Genomic DNA, 19,108 nt, shown 5'->3' on the forward strand with positions numbered 1-19,108 from the left:
ACTGCAACCTCCGCCTCACAGGTTCAAGTGATTCTCTTGCCTCAGCCTCCCAAGTAGCTGGGACTACAGGCGTGTGAAACCACACTCAGTTAATTTTTGTATTTTTTAATAGAGATGGGGTTTCACCATGTTAACCAGGCTAGTCTCAAACTCATGACCTCAGGTGATCCGCCCACCTCGGCCTCCCAAAGTGCTGGGACTACAGGCGTGAGCCACTGCACCTGGTTCCACCAACTTATTTTTAAACTAAAGGCATAACAAGTGCATCAGTTTCTTTTGGTTGTAAGAGACAGGAAACCCTGCTCAAAGATCCTTCAGCAAAAACTAAATTAGTAAGGTGATACTGAAAAATATCCAGAGATAAAGCAGTCTTCTTGTGGTTGTTTTGAGAAATCAAATTATGTCAACAGATCTCACTTCTCTACAGTCATTGAATTCTACCCTGTATTTTATTAGCTTCATTCTCAGGCCTCATTGGAAAGACTCCAGCAATTCCAGGCTTATATTCTGTGAGTTCAAATTCAGTAAGAAAAAGAGGACATCTCTTCCTGGTAGCCTCCACACAAGTCTCTGAATTCACTCTAATTAGACTAACTTGAGGCATAAATCCACTGTGGCTAGTGTCCATCACTGGAATCAGAAGTGAAGATTCTCTTAAACCACATGCACTGAGAGTGGGGAAAAAAATGTTCCACAAAGGAGATTCAGGCAGATCCTGCTGCCAAAACAAATAGGTGAAACACTGGGCAGCCAAAAAACACCAATCATCATCTCCAATAAATCTTCCTTCTTTTCCTAATCTTCAAGAAGTTGTATTACTGGGATGATCCAACTTTGAAAATAGTATATTAAAAGAAAGGAACAACCAGGCAAGTCATATAAAAATATATGTAGCCAGTAAGCACATGAAAAGAGGTTTACCATTACTATCAATCAAAGAAATGTAAATTAAAAGAATAAGATATTATCAGCACACTGGGAGACATTCTTTAAATAAAAGTAATCACCAGTACTGGCTAACAGGCAAAGAGATAGACACTCCCAGATTTGGCTAATGGGTGATGTGATTATCACTGACCATCAAAATCCTTAAAAATGTGCATTTCATTTTACCTAAGATAAATTCACAGAAGTGAATTTACTAAGGAAACAATACAGGATGTAAGTAAGAATTTAAATACAAAGAAGGTTTCTCCAGTATTGCTTATAATAGCCTTAAACTGGAATTATTCTAAATGTCCAACAATAGATTGAGCAATTTAATTATATCCATACAATGGGTTATCATACTGACACTAAAAATGACCTTTCAATGCATGTTTATTAGCATGGCTTAAATAAGTAGAAAGGCACAACACAGAAGAATTAATAAAGTGGGCAGCAAATAGCATCATTCACTAACTAAACCTAGTAAATTAGTTTCACCCTCATCTCCTAGGCAATCCTTGGCTCCTTCTTTAAGATTTACCCTAGGGTTCTAAAGACCCAGATTCCGCCCAGGGAAAGAGAAAAACATCTGGATACCCTTAGCAGGCTAAAATGTATTAAATAAATATGTAAAGAGATAATCAACAACTGTTTATGGGAACGGCTTGCTACACAGAGGAAGGTGAAGAAGATGGACCACAACTGGCATTTACTTGTCCTGGAAGAGAGCTCAAAAAGGAATGTTTGGCCAATACACAGTGATTTCTATCATAAATAATTCATATTTTTTAAAACTACTCTTTTTTCTTGTTCTTCAACTTATCATAATGTAGCAATTAATATTCAAATCCCCAGAGTTCTTCCCTTCACAAACATAGCTACTGCCTCGCCAAACAAAACATACCACAAACAGTTACTCCCCATCTTTCATAACTTTAAAATGTAAATATCCTTGGTGAACTGGCCTATCTTAGAGTGTTGTTAGGAAGATCAAATAAGATGATTTCTACTAAAGTACCTTAAAGAAGGATAAAAGCACTATACAAATGTGAGGTATCAGGCGTATCAATGCATTACCTCGATTTAACAAACACAACAAAGCATGGGAGAGTTCACTGCAAGCCTCTGGCTCCTCCGTAACCCTCATGTTCTTTTCCCTGCAGTCATTTCAGAAAATCAGATGTTTGTTTGCAAAGTTTCTCTGCAGCAAAAGGGCAGGCCCTCTCTACATTCAAATTGGCTGAAGCTGGTGTTTCTAGCTGTTGAAACTTAGGTAATAACGGGAGGAAATACCAAAATTAATCCAAAAAGCAGACAGGCACACTTTACAGACTGGAGCCCTAAGATGGAAAAAGGCAACAGCATGAACAAGTAGAGGGTTAATGGTTTTCATATTATTTAATTTAAGCTGCAATAATTACAAATCCTAAAGATATAAACTTCTGAGAGTCATCATTCTTTCAGAATTAGTATACAGGATTCCTATTAGTAATATTTTATAGTACTCCAAATATCTTCCCAAAGGAAATCACTGCTGAAAAGGACAAAGTTCTTTGTTGGTAGGGCTGTGCTTTTATACCATGGACTTACCTACTGTTCCTTCTACAGTCTCCTCATTTTAAAAAATGGCAAAAAATTTAAATAAAACATGGATGGAGCAATAAGAAGTACACTGAAGTTCTTAAATGCCCTTCTTTTTAAATCACCACCCCAATTACGTCCCTCCCTTGAGGATATTTACAGTCCTCTATGACACATGCTCTGTACCTTCTTGGTTCAAGGAAAACACACCTACAGCATTTCAAATTAACTACTGACCCTTACTCTCACACTATAAACAAACCCTTTTCACAATCTCAATTGCATTGTGTCCACATTGATTAAAGCTTGAAGCCTGGTGACCTCATGTGGTGTTAACTTCTCCCATGCACCAACAGCATTCCGCCTTTCTACTCAATTACCCCCTTTGGTGCCAGAGGATCGCTACCCAATGAACACATACAATGGACTTCTGCTTCATTACACTAACCAACAGCAGGATAGAAATAAGCAGAAGAGGAATAAACAAGCTAATTTATCATGAGGACAGAGCAAGCTTTCACCAGTCTCGCCATGGAAAACTTCAGTGGTTAACGGGAACATCAATAGTCTGGGGGTGATGTTTATGATCTTACAGATTATGGACAAAGCCATAACAGAACCCCAGACTGACTAAAGAATTCTGCAGATTAGCAGGTGTGAACACACGCACACAAAACCCATGCCTTAAAACTCAGGGGTCCTACATGAAACCTACTCAGTAATTATTTTGGGAAGCATAACCCTGGGCTTCGGATAACGTGGGCTGACACTCTGGTAATTTGCCCCAAGTGTTCAACCTAACGGTGGGGCCCCTCTAATTTATCTTTGACAAGGTGGTCAGGAGGAACCCAGCCCCTTTGTGAGAGGGGTCTGGTACCCCCCTGCCCCCCGCTTCATTAGGCAGGGCAAGGGCACAGCGGTTGATTAAATTAACAACTTTGGAGGGCTTCAGTCCCAGTTCCCAGACATTAGCACCATCATCCAGAACAAATTAAAAGTCTCACAGCAATTAAGCAGATTTTGAAAATGAATTTCCCATGGTTCAATGGCTCAACCACAATCTTTATCAGAGAAGAGTATTGAAGGAAGAGAAGAGGAACTGACTGCTGAATTTCCAAAGTAAACACACAACTGGTAGAAGCAGCATACACAATAAACTTCTGAGCCTCTGCTAAGTAGGCTTATACATTTCTTTTATAGAAAATTGGAAATATTCCGTCACAGAAGGGGAAAGAATAAAATATTAACATAGAATGGTTGTATCGAAACGGTGCAGTTTTTTTGTTTTTCTTTAATTCCTTTAACATCATTTTACTCTTGTTCAAAAATATAAATAGATAATAAGAGGGGACAACACCACCTACTTCCAGTCACGGGCTTTTAAATTCAAACGAGAAATTGTACATCCAAGTCTGGAACTGGAATCATCTACATTTCTCTGAACCAGTACAACCAGGTTCACAGCAGGCAAAGACCTTTTATGCCAGCCTCCAGAGGACCCTGGGTGGGTGATTTACCTCTAAGAACTCATTTCTGGATCAAAAGAATAAGATTAATAATAAAATAATGCCTATCACATTCTAGGTGTGTACTCTTTGCCAGGCACTGTTGTGAGGTCTTGTCATACTTGCTTCCTTCCCTTTCAGCTTACATAGGCTCCTTTAATCCCTGCTCCCGCCTGGCACCTCTGCCTGGCTGTACTTGCAAGTCACAGGCCTGGGTTCCTCTTTGCCTGCAGGAAGACATTTGGCACAGCTTGTGTGCAGGAACCTGGAGGAATCCTGAAGGAATGTGAGAATGAATTCATTCCCACTCACCAGATCTATAAGCTGAATACAGTGGAATGCAGAGGTAGTTACTTCAATAAATTATATTTTCCTGTCAGGGGCATTTATAAAAGCTGACATCATAAATACATTATTGGTCTCTAAGTACAACCGTAAATAAATCTACAAAATACTTATAAGCATAACTTTCAAAGATTCGTTTTTCATCTTTAAAAGTTTATAGAAAATTAAGCAAACTATGTGAATCTTCTAAAAGAAGCCCCTTCAAAATAGCCTTCATGGAACAGAAGAAACACATTTACTTCTTAAAGACAGTAAATATCAAAATTCGCATTACAATTCTACAGTTCCATTTGGATATTCAAAATTTGGAAATATATGTACTTCTGTGTGTTCCCTTCTTCCCACTAAACTTGAATCAACTAGTATAGATAACCAGCCACAGTCAACTCTCTGCCTTTATGGCCAAGTAGGGACCAAAATATATAGCACAGATGTAATAACAATCAGCATAACAGTAGGCATAGGTAATGAAACTTTCCACTAGTGGTCAGAAAGCTCAGTTCAAATCTTATTTCTCACTATGTCTTCCTTGGGCCTTAGTTTCTACAATATAATAGAAAAAGGTCTGTTTCCAACTCCAAAATTGTACCACTTTAGAGATGTAAGCATGTGTATTATGAAGGTAACACAATCTTTTATGTTCAAGTGAATAATAAAAACCCTCCCCCCATTTAAATAATAATAGCCTGGAATATAATGTTATAAAACTTAGGGCAGGCCTCAAAGCCTTAAAGTAGAAGCATTTTAGTTACCTCCACAATAGATGGAATGCAAGGCATTCATCTATTCATCCCTTCAACAGATATTATTGGGTACCTACATTGCACTGATCTGTAGTAACAACAATAAAGGTGAATATATTAAATCATCCTCATTCTCATACAGCTTATAGTTTGACAGAGGTTATATTTTAATCATTATTTTTGTTTAAAATTTCTTATAAAACAGCAATATAATTCTAGCTAATATTTCAGAAGTGATTAATATTTTATTTTTAAAAATCATTTTTCCTCAAAGTTTGACTTTAAAAAGTCTTTGTCATTTACGTTATATCTAGAAGCAAAAAAATTTCCCAGTGGATGATGACTCCAATTTTATAATGTAAAACAGAAGTACAGCTGGGATTCACTTTGCAGCAAGCAAAGAGGGAATAGATCTCTTCCACAAAATGAGTAATATCCATTTAAAAGTCGTGCTACCTGGGCTTATCTATGCTCTAAAGCGCCATGAATATTGGCCCAGAATTTTAAAAGACAAACATTTAGATTCAAATAAAATGTTGGTTAAAAACAGAAAAACAACCCAAGTTAATCATTCTAATTTACCGAATATATGAATGACCTGCTTCTTGGACTATTGGAGCATAGATCTTGCCTAACAGGAAAGGCTATCAAGTAGGGTGGCTGGGTTTCTAATTTTATCCAATCCATTAAGAGGCAGAAATAACCTGCCATTGACCTTACAAGACACAGGTTGACTCCAGAATAAACAAACAAACAGACTTGAAAAGTTAATTATGGGCAACCTCTACTTCAGAGAAATGGCTCACATATATTAATTGATCTAACACCTATGTGCAGGCTCCCAATGAGAGAACTCATGTTCTCTCATTTAAATCCCACAACCCCCTGTGACTCAGAGGTTTTTGGTTGAGGGAAATTGAGGCTCACAGAATTTCAATGGTTAGTCTAGGTCACAAAGCAAGTTTGATAACAAAGAGATAAATCAGATCACTGCCATTGATCAACCATAAAACCACATTCCATCAGTTATTACAGAAATCCAATCACTTTGAATGGAGGGATCAAGTTTCTCAAGGATTAAGCTTCTCATTTAACACGAACTGTCACATGGAAAACCTCCAGCCAACACTGTTATTTTTATAGAGTGACTATTTCTCAAGAATCCTGTAAGAAGCCCACATCAAGAGGCAACTTTCAAAATTACTAAAATTTCAAAAATTTCAAAATTACAAAAGTAACAGTTCTGTCCAGTGGGAAGAGTTAATGCCTTTCCTTTACATGCTTTAAGTAATTAGTCAAAGTTTTATCACCGAAATATTACGGTCTCATAGATACATTAATCCTGACTTTGTTAAAATCCCAAGCATAACTGCTCATCGATCTCCTAAACTTTCTCTTTTTCAAGAAGTGGGTGGGGGAGGGAAGGAAGGTACTGGAGGAATTCTTCTGATATCTGTAAAAAGAGAAACAAATGCTAATTAAAAGATGACTTTAGTGCCCTTTCAGTTTAAAAATCTTGAGCATTTACAAATTGTCCTGTGTTTTTTTTTCTCTTTCATCGACTATTACCCAGAAATACCACATTCTCATAGAGCAAAGCTCTGTCCTGTTTGGGCATGTTCAAAGAATAGTGCCAGGGATTTAATACTGGCATACTCATGGACCTGCACATTCTGAAATTCAGGGGGAGGCATGAATAAAAAGATAGCTGAGGTCCCACAGTTGCCTGTCACAGCCAAGCCCCACCCCACCCACATCCTCATATGATCCTCAAGAAGCAAAACCTTTCTGAGATGTTCTATAAGTGACAGCAAGACCCAATGTGCAGTCTTTTCAAGGCCTCAGTAAAAATCTTATCTACGACTTCACTTAGCCCAGACACACAGGGGCTAAAGTAGAAGCCTGGTTCACACAAGCCAGAACTAGCTCAACAGAACAGAAAAAAGAAAGGAATGTCTTTTCTATGTCTTTTCCATGTCTGAGGCATTCTGCTCCAGGGCAAATTACAACCTAAATAAGAGCAGATAAAATATATGAGAACTGAGTAAAAGAAATAGAACCTCAAAAAGGGCTGCTCTGCCTCGAAAGAAGGCTGGAATTCATAAAGCATGGAACGTAACTTTTTTAATGGTGATCACCTGAAGGCAAGCTTGTTAAACAGACTTAAAAGTCAAGATTCATTTCAGCTAAATTAGATGGTGCAGAAAAACAGTGCTTCGTGACTCTGCTCAGTTTCAACCAAACGAAAAGACAGAGGAGGAAGAATTTACAGTATAATACTTGCACCACTCGAATTGCACTTTGTTAGTCACAAAGGAGGGGCCCACAACATTATAAGCCTTATTTTGGCAATGTGAATTTTCTGCTTGCAATTACCTTCAAAGTGAAGAAATGGCAGAGACAAAGAATGAGGAATTTTGTTGCTGCTTTTGTATGTAAATCTGACCAAAATATATAAGGTTATGTGACTTGACCCCAAGTTCACTGTAACTCTGGAATTATGCGTGTCACAAACATCCTCCGAAAGCACAAGAATTAGTCATAGATTTTTTTAGTCAAGGAAGCCTCAGACTGATAAAGTCTTAAAACTAGACACATGGACTGTGCTTTGGATTGGATAAGTAATGACTATACTGCGTGGTTTTGGTGTGTGTTTTTTAAAGAGTTTTAAATTTACATTTCCCCAAGCAGGAGGAAGGGAATGTACCACGCCCTCAGCAAGCAAGGAAGGAATTTAGTTTTTTTCTTTTTTTAATCTGTAGCGTTCTTTAAAATCCACATAGCATAGCATAACATTCCATGTAATTCTGTTGTTCCATAAGGGATTGGCTAAGTATATTAAGGATACAAAGGGAAGGGGGAGATGACAAAGTTATTGCTATTTTATTTTCAAGTAACAGAAAAATCAATCGAGCTATAAGAAGCACCAGTTGTGCACATTAACTCTATAATAGCCTTAGACAGAAACCAGATGATCTTCACACTGCAACTCTGAAGGACACATATCTTTGGGGCACTGAGTAGCATTAGAAACTGCATCCAAGCCGTGGCTGTGGCTCTGCCTCTAACTGCATGAACTGAAGGGCATCCCTTTCCTGGGACTCAAATTCCTTCTAAATTAAGGTAGAACAAGATAGTCTCGAAGGCCCTTTCATCCTTATGATTTAATACTGACAAGCTCTTTAGCTTCTATTCAGGCCAAACACCACCAAAGTGTATGGGTACAATGGATCCAAGTAGCCGCACTCATGGACAGTGACAAAATCACACAGCTTTGGGGTAGGATCAAGTATCATATTGGCCTAGAATGTATTGATGTTGCCAAGGTGCGGGGGGAGGGGGTGGGCAGGTGTGGAGATACCACTGATGTGTGAAATGACATGCCTAATATCCCAGAGACCCCTGAATCCCAGGCATTCTTATTCTGAATAGAGACTTTTAATCGATTTCTTGTCTCTTCCTATGTCCTCATGTTACCATAGTTCTACAAGTCTGTGCTGCCAGTGAGGGTTGGCAAATCATCCCAACTCAGAAGTATAGACTTACAAAATGGCATAATCAAGCTTCATTAACATTGTATATAAAGCAGAAGTAATAGACTGAGTAAAAGCATGAGAGATTCTCTTGGGAGTAAAATGTGCATGCTTTAGGAGAAGTTTGGGCTTGTGTTCTTATTTGTTAATTTTCTGCAATAACATTAATATATATCATTTGGGGGAGGTTCAAAATGAAATACTTGGTTATAGCACAGGAACAAATGTTAGAAAGCAGGATGACCTCCTTGAACTTTCAAACCCAAACCAAGTAAGGTTTTGGGTCATTCCCATCCACAAATCTGTAGGTGTTGGGCAAAGCGGTGGTGACTCAAAGAAGGAAAAGAATGGACAATAAACAGTGTCATGTGTACATTTTCCCAGATCTAAGAACAGAGAGGGACAAAGAAAAGTAGGAGAGATGGATTTGGGATTAAGCAAATAGTTTCAGTGCAAAGTCCTTTGGAAATCACATCTCTGATGGGCCTGGCTCAATGAGACACTCCAGCAAGTGCCAAGTCCTCAAGATAGTAGATTCTAGTGATATTTAATGCTTGTAGCAATCCCCATGAGGAAGTAAGGCTCTGTTTCACATCACAGTTAAGAGAGAGAGTCAATGAGATTTTATGACTTTTTTGGGATCATTGAGGCCACAGGTTGTGTGCAGAGTCGTAGCCAAGTTTCTCTCCAATACATGACACTGCTTTGAGACCAGAAGCTCTCTCTTTGCGAGGGGGTCAGGCAGGACTAAGGCAGCAGTTAACTGGCCTCCAACCAACTTTCATGAGCCTGGCCTTATTAAACTAGGTCTGAAGAAAAACTGAATCAACCATTTACAGACTTATTATCTTCTTTCTAAAGGAAAATCATAATGTCTTGCCAAAACAAATGTAATAACTTGGCCTTTTCTTTCAATTACCTCTGCTTTCTTGGAAATGTGTATCTGTGGATAAAACCTCTGAGTTAACCCAGGGAATTAACCAGATGTTTAAGAAGACCCTGTAATTCCTGTGGGCCAGCAAAGAAAGAACACCCCTTGGCCAGATTATATTATGAGAATGGAGTACTAAGGAGAAAGGGGGAGCAGAAAATTAAACTTGAAGGCCCAGGATTTAAATAGGCATAGCAGATAGAAATGTTAGCTCAGTTTTGGAGGATTGGGTGGCACTGGAAGCAGGTTTTGGAAATCCAGGCACAAGCTGTGTCCTTGAAAAGATAGTCTCATATATTTCCAGAGCGCTTCATTTTCTTTTCTTGAGTCTATATTCTACCCCCATCTTCCTATTCCACATCCTCATTACACTCCCATTTCTTCAACAGCTACCTTTAGGACCTACTGTGCATGCTAAATCCAGGGGGCATTCAGAGGGCCCACTATCTCAACAAATTTCCCATTACAACTCTCAGCCATCTTCTGTTGTATGCAACAATTTCCTTTGGGGAGTGTTGGCATGTAATTTTCTTAGGTTCAGTCCTCCCTAGCACAGCCCAGAAACACTGGTCAATATTTACAATGGCTGGTGTAGGTGGTTCTTATGTCTTAGGAGTTGGGGATCCCTTGTTTAGGAAGTAATAGGCCAACGATCAGTAACCGTGCAGTGATGTGAGTTTGGGGAAGGGGTGGAAGCAAAAAGAAAAGGTAGTGGGGGTTTGAACTTTCATCTTCTGCTCAATCTGTATAGAATCAGTTTCACCACACTCACCCCTTTGTTTCCCATAGAAATGGAAAGGACAATGGGAAGAAAATGGCATTAAGCTTAAGAATATGGCTTAGGATTCAATCAAGGACTGTGGGCTTGAGTCTTAACCCTCTCATTTACTATCTCTGCAACCTCAGAAAAGGTTCTTAAATGAGCCTCAGAGTCATGTGAAAATTGAACAAAGTGAAGTATTTGCTTCTTTGGGATGATATGATCATTAAGTGAATCTTTATATGTGAAATGCTTTCCATAGTCCCCCAGTCTTCCAATATGATTACTGCTTTTGCTCCCCTACAAGATTTAGTCAGGGGTAGAATGTAGGGGGCAGGGGGAAGAGGTAGTAGTAAGAGGCTATAGAAATTTAGTATTTTTATATTATAAATTATACATCATTGTTTTAATTTAGCAATCCTTTTAGATTCATCTTTTTACCAAAAGAAAAGTTAGAAAACACTAAAGTTTGAGATCATTAAGTTTGAGAATTGGCATGTCTCAAGCTCCTCCTCTTCACTTTCCTCCTCTCCTTCCCACATCCCCATGCAGGCACTTTCTCTAGAACTGTGCAGAGCTGGCACATTTATTAGGCCACCATCACAACCCTTCAGAGAAAAAGTAAGACCTAAATGAAATAGTTGTGATCATTTCATATCTTGATGCTTCCTGTGTCCCATTACCTCTCAGGGTCTCTATCAAAATCAAGGGCTGCAAATCTTTGAAGAGAGAACTCTATTAGCCTATTTTCCAAAGAACAAAATGTACCTATTCCTGCTGTCAGGGTGGCTGTTTGTAGGAGTCTCTGGTTTAAAATGCCCTCATTATTATGCATGGGTGTGCATATAAACAAAAATTCTCCGTAGGGGAAAAGAATTTTCAACTTTCAGAAAGAGGCTTTTTTCTCAATTCCTCCACCATCACTGCCAACACACACCCTCTAAAAACCTCTCCAACCTTCACTGATTCTTTCTTCCCTCTCCTTTGAAAAAGTCCAGACTTACTGTATAACTACATATATGTTAAAATCACCAACTAGAGAAAATAAAATTGAGTAATCTTCTTACAAGTAGCAGAATCTCAAACATTTGATGGTTAACAAACTTGGCTGCTTTAGTCAATTGGATGATTCATACAATTATGGGGACTGGTTAGAACTCGAATGGAATTGGTTGGGCTGGCATAGTCCAACTTCTCAAGACATGTCCTCCCTCAGCCTTGGCAAGGCACTGTTTGGGTCTATACAGCTGGACTCCATTTCATTTATCATCACATTTAATATTTTCTTCCTTTTGATGTTACCTGATTATAAAAATGAGAAATCAGTTTTAGTGCTAGTCTCATGTTTCCCTGCATTCATATTTTTATTCAGGTCTAAAAGTCAAGGTTTTGGGGAAAGTGGGAAGATCACCTAAAGCTGATAATCTAGGCTCTGATGTCTGATTGACTGGAGTTTGATCCCAGCTTTGACCACGAGTAGCTAGGTAATCTTGTGCAATTTTACTAGATCTTTCTGCACCTCAGTTCCCTTACATGTAAAATGGGTACAAAAATACCAATTTGCCAAGGTTTTGTACAGATGCAATTAGACAGGTTTTGGCACATATTGCACATTCTGTACATGTTAAACATTTTATCATTTTATTAATAGATCTATAAATATATTAATATTATTTTATATATTGATGAAATATTAATATAATTAGTTGATGGTATAATTAGTAGGGGTTCTAATTTCATACATTCTCGAATTCCCAATAAATACGTGAAAATTATCTTGATGCTAGAAAACTACATCCTAGGAAATCTTTTTGTAAACTTAGATGAAGAGGGGCTCTTTTCTACCTACAGCTCCGCTAGTTTACTCAAGCTCCATGTCTCCTCTTTACTAATCCCGTGTCGGCATGTAGCCCCATCCTAAGCACACAGTACACCCTGATAGATATTTTGCAAATCAGGCAAGTAGCACACAGGAGGTTTAAACTAAGGACCTTTATATAATTTCAACAAATTCTAAATTCTAAATCTCCATAGAAACACCTTTATGAGGAATATAAGGTAAGAAATCTTTCTGCAATTTATATGGATTTAAAAATTTTAAGGTCGAATTATTGTAAAATGTCATGTAGGAAGGGAAGGCCTTAGGTCTCGATCTGGGTTTCAGGCAGGGAACCTGAAAACCTCACAAAGCCACAATAACACTATTAGCTCAAGGAAATGTTTCTCACTATAACAGGAAAAGGGAAAGTTCGAATAGAAGTCTAGACAGGCTGTGCTGAAAGAACAATCAGATGAAAGAGCAATTAGAACCGGACGTCTAGTGCCTGTAATCCCAGCACTTTGGGAAGCCGAGGCGGGTGGATCTCCTGAGGCCAGGAGTTTGAGGCCAGCCTGGCCAATCTGGTGAAACCCCGTCTCTACTAAAAATACAAAGATTAGTTGGGCGTGGTGGCAGGCACCTGCAATCCCAGCTATCAGGAGGCTGAGGCAGGAGAATCACTTGAACCCAGGAGGTGGAGGTTGCAGTGAGCCACTGCACTCCAGCCTGGCTGACAGAACGAGACTCTGTCTCATTAAAAAAAAAAAAAAGAGCAATTAGAGATTGTTAGCACGAGGATGATTACACTGCAAGAACCAAATAGTTTAGTTTTTTTTTTTTAAGGCAAATGTTGTAATTTCAATTACTAAAAAAATTCATGTTCTTTTAAAAAAGATTAATTTGTAACGTTGCACAGTACTCATACAAACCACATTAGATACTTCCAGCAGTTAACAAAGATGAAAACAATGACATTTTACAAAATAAAAAGCAGAATCAAATACAGAAAAATATGGCTTAACATCAACCAAAAACCAATTGATTAATACTTACCAAGATTCTCACCAGATGCCCAAATACTGAAGGATTACAGCTATTGCATCATTAAGATATATTAAAATAAATGTAACAAGCTTAAAATCTAATAAACTGGGGAGCAAACACATATACTCGGCATAACTGTAATTTAATTTCTTAAAAATCTGCAACTTCCAAATAAACAACAGCAGTAGAAACAAAAGCTCCCATAAATGGGTCACAGTAAAGACCAATTGCCTCCACTTAAACAATACTAGCACAATCCTGTGGGCTAGCTACATCATTGAAAGAAGTAGATAATCCATGCACAATACTGAGAAAATTGATTACATATGTGTGTATGTTATATCTTATACAGTATACATTACATCCTCAGCATTAAAAATTTAAAAAGGCCACTCACATAAGTTACCTTTTGGAAGAAATAATGATCTTTTCTAAAGAAATAATAATTGGTGATTTGTTGATACTTTATGTTTGTAATACTCCCATTTAAGGGTGTGCTGAAAACAATGCAACAATTTTCTATTAATCCAGTTCTGATCTTCATACTCTTAGCAGTTTTAGAAGAGTTGAGAACAGTGACCTGCTTTTTCAACCATTATATTCCTGAGACATGACTAATTTGAGGCTGAGCAAATTGCACATAATGGGATTCAAGTTCATGATTTTCAGTCTGCACTCTCTTTTCAGGCTACATGGTCTCCTTCCCCTCCCTGCTTCCACCACCCCCAAAACTGCCTTTTCAGGAGTTAAATTCACCAAACATGAAATCAAAGGAAAATGATTTTTAAGTTTTCTGCAGGCTTATTTTTAAGGAGAATAAAGTTATATTTTTTAAAATATTTATCTTTTCCTTCAGGCACTACAGCATTTTAAAATAATTTCTAAATATTTAGAATGTATTTAGATGTATTTAGAATACTAGATGTATCAGATGTATGGTTTCATAGTGGCTCAAAGTTTTTACAAAAGCATGATATAAATCAGTGAATTTATAAATACCCCAAGTTCTACTATGTAAGATATTGCTTTCAGAGCCTTTTTGCAAAATCCCATTAAAGGTTTAGCTTATAGACACTGGTGCCAAAAAAAAAAAAAAAAAAAAAAAGCAAGCAAAAAAATGTGGTTTTCTTTGGTAAGAAGGACATTGAAATAGGAGAATATTTAAGCTGGCTAAACCAAAGTCAAACCCTGGAGGCTATTTGCTTTTATAGTGAATGTTTAAATTGTCTCCATCAAATCTAGAAGGCTACAACCAAACAACAGTTTAAATGTCATGTACAATTCTCTAAGTACTGAAAGAGTTACACAATTTTAGAACTGAAAGGGACCTTAAACTCCTTCATCTACCAATAAGGAGCCTGAAGCCTGCTAGTTAACTCACTTGCCTGGTCACTTTTGGGGTTCATGGATTGTCATTGTTGTTTGGTGGGGTGGTTGTTTTTGTGCTGTATATTTGTGTGTGTGGTGTATGTGGTCCTTACACCCTTACAAACAAGAGCTTTGCCATTTATATTCTCCTCTTCCTAAGTTGCTCTTCCTAAGTTTACTTTTATCAGCAAAGAGTGATCAAAAAGAAAAATATATTCTGGCCAGTTCAAAGGGGACATTTCTTTTTCTCACTTGGCCTACTGCAGACATATTAGAGAGACATTTCACACCCAGGACAACTGACTTCTTAAGTAGCAGTAACAATGAGCAGCGGAGGAGTTCTCTTCTCACTGGAGAGAGCAGAGGAGGTTTCTGAACTTTACCTTGACTTTCCAGCCTACAAACTGTTCCTTCAACTACTGTTTCCGCTTGCCCACTTTGTTGCTATTCTTTCCTTAGTTTCCTCTGTTTTCCAGCTTAGGGAAGTTTGGTGGGAAAATTTTTCACTTACATTTTGTTGATATTTATTTCCCATATTTGGGTCCCACCTAAATTTTTAGATTTGTTTAAGAGCAAAAACAATTACTCTTTAAGTGAAAGAGGAAAGGCTAAGTCACTGTTCAACATGGGCTAACTGATCTGAACTGGAGACACAGCCTTTGCAACTGAGGAAGGAGAGAAGGTAAGCAGTAAACTTACACAGTTTCCTCCAAGAAGTGTTATACATAGATATATTTCAAAGAAATTGGAATAAAGCAGTTTATTAATTGAGGGGAATCTAGTTACAGTTAGCACCTGCCACAGACTTTTTGAGGTTGTTGTCATTAACCACATTCTTCAGGAAAAACAATCTTTGGCACCACTTACTCCAGACAAACCCTATTTGGAACAGACAAGTGTTCTGACCCTATAGTCACTCCAATGTCCACCAGCCACTCACGAGTGCCCTTAGGGCTTCTCCTTGGTGGTAGGATCCCAGAAATCCTACTAGTTCCAGAAGTGCCCTAGGAAGCCTACATCATGGATAATGGGCTCTGCAAAGCTAGGAGATCAGCCTAGAAAAAGAAAAAGAAACACACCAACAAACACCAGGAAACTATGTGTAATGGTTTGCTGCTTGTGCAAAAACCTCAAAGAGGATGAAGGTCAGACAGGGATAATAGGCCAATTTAATTCTGAAAGCACAAGGTGCAAGAAATTTTAATTATGGTCTGCCACTGAAATCACACAAGATCCAATGGCATCTAACTGCAACTGCTCATCAAGGGAGACAAGAGGTGTAATTGTAACCGCTGCATAATCACTGTGAGGGCACAGGGAAGGCTGCCTTCAGCTCCCAGCAGAGAAGGTATTAAGAGCCTCGAAAAATCCAATACGGGGAAACGAGATTGCATGTAGCCAAACAGGAGCTCTTAACACAAAAGCCAACGTGTGTGTGTGTGTGTGTGTGTGTGTGTGTGTGTGTTGAGGGTAGGGTTCCAGAAAGAAAAATATGAAGCTGTTTGGCCCACACTGGGGATACGAGATTGTTTGAAAACTCTGCACCCCTTTCTGCTTTGTGGATAAATGCACACAGAGAAAAGAGCACTGTCTCCTTTAGGTATTTCTCTCATTGATGACGCTTCACCCACTCTCCTTTGTTTAAGACAATTGGCTTGGATGTTACCGTGATTTATAGTACCAAACTCCCTATTATTTGTTCCCATCAAACCCAAGTCTGGAGACAAAACGCCACGCACACGACTCAGGTGCCCACGCCTGTGCAGCTCTGGCAGCGACGCTGCCCGCGCCCCCGGGCGTTTCCCCCGCACCTCATATCGCGTGGGCGCCCGCAAAGGCACGCGCGGAGAAAGCCCCTCCGTGGACTCTCCACTCCGCAAAGTTTAACAAAGCCGTGAAGTAAAGAAACCGACCCTCCTGTCCGCGCACGCTGCAAAGTTGGCATTGAAGTTCGTGCCGGGATGTCCCAAATCTTGAGGGGGCGCGGGGGGCGCGAGTGTGCAGAGAGGCGGGAGGATGGATGGAGATGGGGAGACAGCGAGCGGAAGGGAGTTTTTCAGAGCAGACGGTCCGTGAGGCGGTTTTCTTCACCCGGAAGCCTGTTTGACTCAGAGAGGTCCGGGAGGTGCACGCCAGGGGAGGTCTCCCGGAGCGGGCGCTGTCGCCGGGGGACCCGGGAGCTGTCACCTGCGGGGGGCTGTGGTGGGAGCGGGGGGCGCTCTCCTAAGCGCCAAGGGAGGACGGGGGATCCACAGTCTCCGGCTCTCGGGGCTCTAAGAAGTGGGGGAAGGGATATTCGCGAGTGGGCAAGAGGCCAAAAGCAACAGCTTTCGGATACGCTTTTCCCCTCCGACCTCTCCAACTTCCCGCAGCGCTGGTCAAGGACTCCCTCCCACTCCACCCCATCCTATCCAACCGCCCGGCCCACAGTTCGGACCTGTACACGGCAGAGCGTGGGGTGGAGTGCGGCGGGAAAGCAGGGCGCAAAGGTCGGGACCCCAAAATGCAAACCCTCAGCGTCTAGCAAAGACGACCAAATGCATTTACAACCATGCAAGTATCTCAGCCTTGTAACAGAGCTCCGGATTTGCGCCGGGCGCAGTTCCCCGACTCTTCTGTTGTTCCTAATAAAGTCGATTACGTTGCCCTCCCGGAGCTGATTGGAAGGGACTGGAGAGGAAAAGGGGGGGAACGCGGGAAAAAGCGGGGGGGGGGCGGCGAGCAATCAACTTTGTAACCCAGCGCTTCCTCGCGCGATCCGTCGCCATGCTTAAGATTCCCACCCCCGCCGCCCCCCTCCTGCCTTTCAAGTGGATACTGAAACTAGGCCAAAACTTTTTCCCCTCCTTTTCTCTTAGCCACTAGACTGGATTGTGCCCCACGGAGCCCCATGGAGCTCTGCTTTCTTAAGCACAATAGCCGGACTAATTAGATCATAGAAGCAAGGCAGTGATACTGTAACAAGTAGCCCAAGAGGCAAAGAGGGAAGGGGCCCGAAAAGACAGAAAGGGGGAAAAGTTTGCAGCTCTCCGCACTTACCAATCAAGCCTCCCACCAGAAAGGCGATGATTTGGAACACGAGCAGAATCCCACCAACAATGCACAGCTTCTTGGTGCTCATGTTTTCTATAATTGCCCCAGCCATTTTTGCGCCCCCCCTTTTTCTTTTCTCTTTGAAATAAATGTTTTAGGGTGAGCTTTTTGCTCCCTCCTCTCACACACTCCCTCCTCCCTCGCCTCCTTTCTGGGCGCTGCAAAACTTCAGAGGTGCTGGAGCGCGGCGAGGATGGGACCGGGACGGAAGGCGCCCGCACGGATTCCCCCGGCGCAGCCGGCTCGGGCTCCCCCAATGCCCGGAGCTGTGATTGTGGCCGCTCCGCCGCCTGTGGACGCTTAAAGGAGCAGGGAAGCGGATCACATGACGCCGCCTCCCTCCCTTTCTTCCTCCCTCCCTCTCGCGCTTCCTCCCTCCCTCCCTCCCTCTCTTCCTCTACCCCTTGCCCACCAGTTAGGGGCTCAGCGCTCTGGCGGGTGCTGGCGCCCGGCTCCCGAGCCTGGCCTGCAACCTGTCCCTCCAGGGACTGGTGCCATTTGGGGGTTGCTGTTGATGTTAAGCGGGTTCCCCCTGCCCAGCTTCTCACAGGTTTCCTTTTCTGGTTTCCGAAGTGCGAGATTTAAATCACCGGTGGACCGCCTTGCAGACCTTTAACTTACACGTTGACTTTAGGAAACGGTCTCCACCCCACCCCCAACTGCTAGAACTCTCTTTGGGAAAGAGGAGGAGAATTTTTTTTAAAGGGCCCAATAGATGCCTAAGTCAAAACACAGAGATGCGAAATAAAGTCTCAGCTCGAATTCTTTCTACCAGGTTCCCAGCCTCGTTATTGGGCACAGAACCAGCTAAATTCCCCACGGCGCCCCTTGAGGAACCTAGCGCTCCAGCCAAATCAGACCACTGTTCGTTACTCCAGCGCATGTGCTTCCACAGCCTTAACCCTGGTTATTGCCTTAAAGAGAACATGTTCTACATGTTCTACTCCATCAATTTTAAACCTGATCCAAAACCAATTAGTCTAAAAAAAAATCTCATTTTCCACACCACCTCCATGCAGTATCTCTGGGAACTGAGTCCCCACAATCCTGTGTTTACATTTTTACTTCCTATTGTAAGGATTTATGTACAGGTTTGTCTCCACCACTGAGCTGTAAACTCCTGGGGAATAGGGACCAAGTTTTTTTTTATTCTTTGTACCCCCCATGGTGCCTAACATGGTGCTAGCTCTAGTAGGTGCCCCATAATCTTTTGTGGAATGAATAAGTGAATGTGAAAGCAAGCCCACAGCTTTGTATTTCAAAAGTCTAAAGAGATCTTAGGTGGTTTAGAGGGTACACATACTAAGTTACAATGTTTGTTGTCTCTTTGTGAGAAATCATATATTTATAGTTATACTTAACTTCCATAAAAAGAGGGGCGGGACTCCTGATAGAGATTTCCTGCTCTATCAAGTCTAAATTTCTGGACCTGGTTTTTCCATGTTTCATAAACTGGCCA

General features: G+C 40.7%; 1 protein-coding gene across 2 annotated transcripts in view; it reads right to left on the bottom strand.

Moving 5' to 3' along the window:
• WLS (Wnt ligand secretion mediator) overlaps positions 1-17,985 on the bottom strand; it is a 135,247-nt gene extending 117,262 nt beyond the window's left edge. The window contains exon 1 of one of the 2 annotated variants that reach the window (XM_033225257.1): positions 17,596-17,971. In XM_033225257.1, the coding sequence (XP_033081148.1) occupies positions 17,596-17,701 (106 nt within the window). In that variant the 5' untranslated portion in view covers positions 17,702-17,971. Of the gene's footprint in view, positions 1-17,595 lie in introns of both variants that reach the window. The other variant, XM_033225258.1, reaches the window with a different exon arrangement.
• Between the last annotated feature and the right edge of the window lie 1,123 nt (positions 17,986-19,108).

This window comes from Trachypithecus francoisi, unplaced genomic scaffold, assembly GCF_009764315.1.
Source record: "Trachypithecus francoisi isolate TF-2019V2 unplaced genomic scaffold, Tfra_2.0 Lachesis_group12, whole genome shotgun sequence".
NCBI lineage: Eukaryota > Metazoa > Chordata > Mammalia > Primates > Cercopithecidae > Trachypithecus > Trachypithecus francoisi.